Raw genomic sequence first — 8,419 nt, 5'->3', positions numbered from 1 at the left:
TTTGGCAGACTGGTGATGCTTCTTCGACAAGCTCAAAGTTGTAAATGATGTAGCTCAGTCAAATCTCCACCGATTTACAAGAAAAAAATGTGCCAGAATTGTATAGATAGTCTCTATTCAATTGTATAAAAATCTACAATGTGTCTGATTTTGGTGGCTATACAACACCTATTAGCCCAATGTTGCCTACTTGAGCTATCAGCGTTACAATGGATAGGATTTTGGCTTAGATTTGCAGAGACTAAATAACCGATTAGTATGTGGCTTCAATCCTACGGGTCCATAATTTTAATTACTACCCCATAACTATGTTAAAGTGCTCATTCTTAGGGGTGATCTCGACATAGGGGCCACAAATAAAAATTCTAGATCCGTAGATCGATTGGAATTCAAATTCTAAGTAATATCCTCCTACAAACCATGTTCATACATGTTGTGGTTGGAAAGTTATAGTCCAATCTCTCCAGAGTGCCAAATTTGGCAGGGAAAACAAGCTGATTTCGCATTTTTGGAGCAATAAATACAATTTCTACATGGAAAACTCTCTCAGTGGATTCAATCACATCATTCCCTCAAACCCACTGCAAAAAATATATTGGATTGGTGTTGTGGAAGGTACAAAGTCCATGTCTCAAGAAATTGGCCCTGTGACGCTATGTCACGGCATGTCACTGGTCATCACACTTACCAAGGATTGTGCAACACCATATTTAGGTGTGGTGCTGATATATCTGTGAACGTCTGGCAATGGAGTGACTCATACAAGGCAGTAGTTGGTGTTGAGAGTATATATAGTGCAGTGGTAAGTTCAAAGAATAATAATGATTATAGTGGGGAATTTCTTCACCCTTATATACTACAGAACATATCTACGAGAATATACTACAAGGTACTAGGTATGTGAGAAATCACCTCGGTGATGTCCTCGGGCTTAGTAATTAAGTATTCTCAATTTATCTACAAAGTCCGTGAAATAGCTGACCATATACTAGTAGTGTTTAAAGGTTCAGTCCATAGGACCGCAAAAAACCGGTGGACAGAACAGAACCGGACCATGGTCCGGTCTTTTTTTCGGTTGCAGTTGCCCCAATTTGGGGTTGGTCCAGTTGCCGGTTGCCTCATTTCGAAAATCTTTTAAAACCGTTCAAAGACCGGTTTTAATCAGTTGCAACCGGTTAAACGGTCACGTGCGTTACATAGCCTTGTAACCACATTTATTGCCTTTTATTGGGTTTTTGTTTCATCAAAAATGGTTAAGAATTGAGAAAGATATAACCAAATCCATATTTTACCTGAGTCTCTAGGAGATGTAATTCAGTTTCAGTCATAGCTATGTCAAATCTTCATTAAATCTCTTGAAAATTGGTAGAATGATGGGTATTTATATGCTTTACTATTTTATATAACCTGTTTATTTTTCAGAGTAATAATGGTTGAGATACAAATGGTTTATATTGATATAATAAATTATACACAAAAAAACCGGTCTGGATCAGTCTGAACCAGTATCATGGACCACAAAAGACCGGTCCTAGGTGGTTCGGTTTGGTTCCCTCAATATCTGGGTCGGTCCTGGACCGGTTGCGGTCCACGGTTGCGCATTTTCGGGGCAAAAAACCGGACTGAACTGAACCTTTAAACACTGTATACTAGGGTATTATTCCAACACTCCCCCTTGGTCAGGTATTACACCTATTTCATAAGTTAGGTCTTGATGTACAACCCTAGGTAGTCCTTTAGTGAACAGATCTGCAAGGTTGTTGTGGGTTGTTATGTAGACCATATTAAGTGTTCCTTTTTCAATGTGATCTTACAAAAAATGAAGCGCTATGTTGATGTGCTTCGTGTGAGTGTGAAATTCTGGATTATGACCAATTGAAATTGCAGTCTGATTATCTGTGAAAACTGTAGAAGTTTTCGGCTGCAGAATTTCGAGTTCATTGAATAAAGACCTGTGCCAAAGTACTTGTTTGGCAGTGTGAGTAGCAGAAACATATTCTGCTTCAGCAGTTGAAAGAGCAATGGTATTTTGCTTTTTTGAGCTCCAAGCCACAGCTCCTCCTGCTATGATTACAATATATCTACTGATTGATTTTCTGTCAGTGTGTGAAGCCCAATCAGTGTCACAATAAATATTCGCGTCTGCATTAGAGTTTTGCCCTCCATACATGAGCATATAACTTCTTGTGCCTTTCAAATAACGAAATATTCTTTTAAAGGCTGTCCAATGCTTTGGTTGGGGTCGGCTCATAAACTGTGCAAGTCTATTTGTTGCGTACGCAATATCTGGGCATGTTCCCAATGCGGCGTACATCAGAGATCCAATCATTGTTGCATACATCCCTGACCTTCGTGTGTTGTGAGTGATGTCATCATCGGATGGCTCATCATCTTGATTTAGATCTACATTCGGATCAAGCGGTGTGGTAACTGGGTTTAGGTTTTCGAGATTAAACTTCTTGAGAAGTTTATCAATGTAATGAGTTTGCGAAAGTGAAATAGTATGGTTTGTAGTGTCGTGAGTCACCTTCATGCCTAATAATAATGAAGGTTGGCCCAATGCTTTAATATCATATTTTGATTTGAGTTCTGCTTCGAAGCGATTGCTTTCTGCAGGATTATTGGTGAGTGTGAGTATATCATCTACCCATACCAATAAAATTGCAAACTTCTCCCCCTCTCTCTGAATATAGCAGCAATAATCCGTTTTTAGCTGCATAAATCCCAGATTTTCCATAACACCATTAAATTCTCGATTCCATGTGTGTCCAGCCTGCTTTAATCCATAAAGCGCACATTGTAATTGACAAACGCGTCCGCTGCCATCTGAAAAACCTGGGGGTTGCTTCATATAAATTTCCTCTGTGAGTTTTCCATTTAAATATGCACTTTCACATCGAGTTGATGCATATCCCATTTATTTATTGCGGCGAGTGCGAGCATTGTGCGTAGCGTCTCGAAGCGCATAACAGGTGCAAACGTGCCATTATGGCTAAAATCCGTTCCTGGTTTCTGCGAGAAACCTTGCGCTACAAGTCTTGCCTTGTATTTTACAACATTTCCATGCTCATCTCGTTTTTTATCAAATACCCAACAGCATCTGATTGGTTCCCTTCCAACTGGTAACTCTTCCATTTTCCATGTGCCCATTTTTTCTAAAACATTTAATTCTGCTTCCACAGCAGTCTTCCAATGCTCTTTCTCCTCAGTCTGCATCGCATCTTCAAGTGTTTCTGGCAGTCCATCTTTATCAGAAATTCCTGAGAGCACTTGAAACGTTTTTTCGGTTGAATTTCCGATAAAATCATCGAAGGCAAGGCGAGTGCGATTTTTAGAAATTATTTTCGCAGCTGATGACTCTGTGTGTCGTGTAATATCAGGTGGTGTTGCATTTTCAAGTGTGCGATCCGTTGGTCGTGCCTGTGGATTATTTAGGAGTTGATAATCGTATTCAGTGCGAATTCTTCGAGGTCTAAGAGTTGGAGAATTTATGGGTTCAATAGGACTTCACATTTCTTGTGTAGGAACTGTTGTAGAGATAGGATTTAATGGATTTTCGATTTCTTGAGGTGTTTGAGTGTTCGATTTTTCCTCTGGCTCCCCCTCGACACGCAAACCCGGTAAATTGACATTGATTTCGAGTTCACGTGGCTCTTCATTTTCGTTAAATGCCACGTTACGTGAGACTTTGATTGTCCGAGTTTTAGCGTCGTAATAACGGACTGACTTCGATCCATCGTGAAATCCTACAAAAATTAATTTGTTTGATTTTGGTGCGAGCTTAGAACGACCTTTGGTCTCGTCTAGCACCCAAACGTCGCATCCGAATTCCCTGAGGTGCGAAATGTCAGGTTTATTATTTGTCCAAGCTTCGTATGGTGTTTTGCCGTTTAAAGCACGTGTGGGTGCGCGGTTTCGTAAATATGCCATGTGCGTGACCGCTTTGTCCCATAAAAATACTGGAAGGTTTTTCGCAATTAACATTGCCCATGCAAGTTCCAAAAGTGTGCAATTAAACCTTTCTGCAACTCCATTTTGAGAAGGTGAATATGGGGCAGATGCTTCAATAGTAATTCCTTTTTCTGCAGCCCAATTTCGAAGTTTCTTATTAACCAGTTCCTTCCCATTATCAAATCGCATAAATCTTGGGGGTTTTCCAAATTTCCGTTCAATAACAGCAACATATTCCTTAATGCAGTCAAATGCTTGTCCCTTGTTTTTTAGGAATAGTACGGCGGTCAAATGTGTGCCGTCATCTGTAAATGAAACATAATATTTCCACCGTCCGATTGACTCTGTTTGTGCTGGTCCCCATACATCACTCATGATATGTTCACCAGGTATCTCGGAACGATTTTTTGCTTCTTGTGGAAAAGGTTTGTGTGCTTGTTTTGCTTGAATACAAGCTTCACAAGTTAATGATGGGATTGTAGACTCATCAATCTTGAGCCCATCCACCATTTCATTTGATTTCAGGCTTTTAATTGCATTGATAGAGATGTGGCCATAAAGTCAATGCCATTGATCCCAAGAGTGTGTCCGAATTGATGTGTATTGGGTGCTTTCCTGATTTGGCAATTCCGCGCATGCATCAAGCAAATATAACATGTTCGTCAACTTTCCCTTTCCAATGACCCTATTAGTTTTGTCATATAGTTGGCATCCATTGCCTTTAAATTCTACCCTTCCTCCTCCAATTGCTAAGCAAGGAATTGAAAGTAGGCAATTCGGGACATGTAATACATTCCGCAAAATGTGCTTCATTGATTGGCCATCAAATTTAAAGTTGACTGCCACTGTTCCTCGTCCCTGTGTCATCACCAATCCGCCCATGCCGTCTACTTCAGATTTCAACAGTTCATAATCAACAAATGTGTCTCAGGTTGTGCAAATGTGTGAGGTTGTGGCTGAGTCAAGTACCCAGTCATATTTCGAAAATTCGTGGATATTTTGATTAACCATGTATGCACAATCACCCAATGAGTTGTTCACAGAATCTTGTGTTTGATGGGATCTGTCTCCTCTATTTGGCCCTTGACGGCCCTTTGGACCTTGTCCCTCATGACCTCCTCCTTTGGCCCAACATTCATTTGATATGTGGCCTGTCTTGTGGCAGTTGTAACACTCCACATCTGTTTTCTTCTTTCCCTGTGAGCTTGTATTTCTTCCGCCCTTTTGCTGATGCCTAGCTTGCATAGATAATCCTCCAGATGTCTCTTCATTTCATCCTTGACGACAGTGGTATTCTTCAATCAAAATTGCAATAAGCTTGTGTGATTTCAGGGTCAGTTTATTTCCAGATGCACCTAGGTACGATGAAGTATAATTATCCCAACTTTCAGGGAGTGATGTGATCAAGATCATGACAAAATCTTCATCTGATACCATGTTTTCCATTAGGTGCAATTCTTCCTGAAGCTTTCTTAGCTTCAATATATGTTCCACCAGATCAATTCCCTCATCTGCGCTCATTCTGTGTAGCATGCGACGTGTTGCAAGCACCCCTAGCCTGCCCTTGGATTCCTTGACCATGGTGAGTTGATCCCACATTTCCTGCGCTGTCGTTGCGCCACTGATGTGGATCATTTCCACGTCGCTGATAGCGAGTTTTATTCTTGTCTGCGCTTTGGCGTCACCTTTGGCCCATTTCTTTGTCGCTGCTAATTCTTCCGTTGTCAGGCTTTGGGGATCAGCTGATCCTGGAGGTTTTGCATCCTTTGCAATATACTTCTCCAGTCCAAGGTCACGAAGCATGGCCATCATCTGTCGCTTCAATGGCATCCAATTTGTGGCCTTCAGCATTTCCATCTGGTAAGATCCCGCTGTGTATTCTTCCAACATTGTAGTAGGTTATGTAATGTAGATAAGCGTATGAGATAAAGTTTGTGCATATGTGTGTGTATGCATGTGCATGTGGAGTGTATGCATGTGTAATGAATATGTGTATAAGTTTTATAGGCCGGGGCCCATAACCTGTTGAGAGTATATATAGTGCAGTGGTAAGTTCAAAGAATAATAATGATTATAGTGGGGAATTTCTTCACCCTTATATACTACAGAACATATCTACGAGAATATACTACAAGGTACTAGGTACATGAGAAATCACCTTGGTGATGCAGTACTTTACCCTCCCCGGGTTATTCCATATGGAATGGATGGAATGGGGGGTGGACTGCACAAATTCCAGATGGATTCCATACTTTTTCCACATGGAATCCATACTTTTTTCAGATGGAATCCATACTCTATTCTATATGTTCTATACCATTTTAAGGGTGGAATCCATATGGACTCCATATGGATTCCACATGGAATTCACATGGAATGACTTTATGAAATAATTCTAAGTTGAGCAGGAAAAATTGAAATGTATTAAATAGACTACACAATTTATTTTTACTATTCTCAATATTTAAGGGAGGGGGGGAAGACAGGGGGAAGTGATGGAGGGGGGAGGATGTAGTAGAGAGTGAGGGGGGAGGGAGGGGGAAGGAGTGATGGAGGAGAGAGGGAGTGGTGAAGGGAGGGAGTGGTGAAGGGAGGGAGTGGTGAAGGGAGGGAGTGGTGAAGGGTGAGGTGGGAATGGATGGAGGGGGGAGCAATGGAGGGAGGGGGAGAAATGGGAGGGGGAGCAACAGAGGGAGGGAGGGGGGATGATGGAAGGGTGGTGGTGAGGAATGATGGAGAGAGGGGGAGCTCACCTGGGCTCGTCGTTGCCCATTTCCGTTGACGTGAACAGAATCCTCCATGTGTGGGCGTGCGTCGTCGTTGGTCGTGGGTGGTGGGCTGTATTGGCGTCCGTGGGGGTGGGTTGCCGTTTCGTTCATGTTTGCATTGGCGTTTGCGTTGCGCTGGTGGGTGTTCGTTGTCGTGCATGGGCATTCGTGGGCGTTCGTTGTCGCGTCGTGGGCGCTCGTGGGCAGTCGTTGTCGTGGGCGGGTGTTCGTGGGCGGTGGGGTCGTGTGGGGCGGTGGGCGTTGTTCGTGGGTGGGCAGATTTGGTCGTTGTTGTGTTGTGGGCGGGCATTGACATTGGTGGGCATTCGTGGTTGCGGCGTGACGTGGCACCGTCCTCGGTGTGTTTTTGTGTTGCGTCGTCGAATTATTGCCACATCGCAGACAGCGACGTGGCCCCTGGAGCTGGTGTGAGCTGGCCATACAGAAAGAGAGAGGGGGGGGTGCACTGACCTGATCAGGTTGGACAGTGACGACGGCATGCGTCGTCACTGTCCGGACGATGTGGCACATCTGCCACGTCGTCTTCACATCCTCGGTGCTCGTCAATGGTCGCGGGTGGTCCGTGACGATGTTGTCCATCATTGGCGTCATTGGTGTGTTGTCGTCGTTGATGTGGGCGGTCGTGGTTTGTCGCGGTGGTGAGGGACGGTGGATGGTCGTCAGATGGTGGTGGTGGGGAAGGAAGGAACGATGTGGCGACGTTTCAGCCACAGCATGTCACACATATGACGCCACGTGCCTTGGTGCAGTACAGTCATCCACCTGCTAATGATACACCCAAAATGAGAAATTAGCTTCAACAGATTTGAGCACAACCTTTCTCTACAAAAACTACATGAAAATCTCAGATAAATTCCCTTCTATCACTGTACCAAATTTCAGAATGTTTGACCCACATTTCACAAAGAAAAATTAAGATTATGGGTGTATCATTGAGGGGTGTGACTGTATTTGGCTATTTCTAAAAAACAGTCCATTTTGTATGCTCCACAGCTTTGCTAATTCTGCCTCAATTGCATCCAAATTATGTACGGTGGTAGATATGAGTTTGTACTACGTGTTACAACTTGTTTTGTAAAAATTGGTCTAGTATTGAGAAAGATTTTGGCTAGTCAAAAGTGTATCAAATGGGGGTGGTGTATCATTAAGGGGTGGATGACTGTATATAGCTACCTTTTATTTAACATATAATAAAGCCTGCATGGCTCAGTTGGCTTTAGCGTTGGTATTATTGATGACATTGAGGGTTCAATTCTCTCAGGTGCAAAAATTCTTTTTTACTTAAATATAGTAAGGACACTATAAATACTGTGTTTATATGTATTCTAATGGTACAGTTGAGTGCAAAAAGAATGAAGGTTGGTTCATTTTTCTGGTTCTTTCTAAGAATCTATTGTACCTCAAATGTATTTGTGTATTCTTTTACATTATGTAGTTGTGTTACACTTCCCTTGGTATAGACTAATTTCAGTGAAAGCTGGAGCCTTGAGAAGGTTTTTATTCTGGAGACCATTTTTGGCATCTGAAAAAAAAAATATGCGCTAACTGGGGGGGTAGCCAGAACATACCTCTGGTCAACCTGAATGAGCCTATCAAAGAATCAGTCAAAAATACTGAGCAGTTATGCTTGTAGAGCCTCCAGAAAATGGTCATTTTGTGCTATTTTGGTCATTTTTGGC

At 42.4% G+C, this 8,419-nt stretch overlaps 3 protein-coding genes across 3 annotated transcripts; 1 reads left to right on the top strand and 2 right to left on the bottom strand.

Annotated features, from left to right (window-relative positions):
• Positions 1 to 4,630: 4,630 nt before the first annotated feature.
• Positions 4,631 to 4,864, top strand: LACBIDRAFT_316934 (uncharacterized protein; the record flags this gene model as incomplete). The annotated part of the gene is made up of 1 exon (XM_001878904.1): positions 4,631 to 4,864. One exon carries the CDS (start codon positions 4,631 to 4,633, stop codon positions 4,862 to 4,864), a length of 234 nt encoding a protein of 77 aa, XP_001878939.1.
• A 14-nt stretch (positions 4,865 to 4,878) lies between these two features.
• Positions 4,879 to 5,196, bottom strand: LACBIDRAFT_316933 (uncharacterized protein; the record flags this gene model as incomplete). Its single annotated transcript, XM_001878656.1, has 1 exon — positions 4,879 to 5,196. The coding sequence occupies one exon, from the start codon at positions 5,194 to 5,196 to the stop codon at positions 4,879 to 4,881; it is 318 nt and encodes a 105-aa protein (XP_001878691.1).
• A 1,212-nt stretch (positions 5,197 to 6,408) lies between these two features.
• On the bottom strand, positions 6,409 to 7,331 carry LACBIDRAFT_325142 (uncharacterized protein; the record flags this gene model as incomplete). The annotated part of the gene is made up of 2 exons (XM_001878655.1): positions 6,409 to 7,074; positions 7,191 to 7,331. 2 exons carry the CDS (start codon positions 7,329 to 7,331, stop codon positions 6,409 to 6,411), a joined length of 807 nt encoding a protein of 268 aa, XP_001878690.1.
• Positions 7,332 to 8,419: the final 1,088 nt, after the last annotated feature.

The sequence above is a fragment of the Laccaria bicolor genome, genomic scaffold (assembly GCF_000143565.1).
Source record: "Laccaria bicolor S238N-H82 LACBIscaffold_7 genomic scaffold, whole genome shotgun sequence".
NCBI lineage: Eukaryota > Fungi > Basidiomycota > Agaricomycetes > Agaricales > Hydnangiaceae > Laccaria > Laccaria bicolor.
Note: the sequence above shows the minus strand (reverse complement) of the source record. Positions and strands in the feature narration are given on the sequence as shown.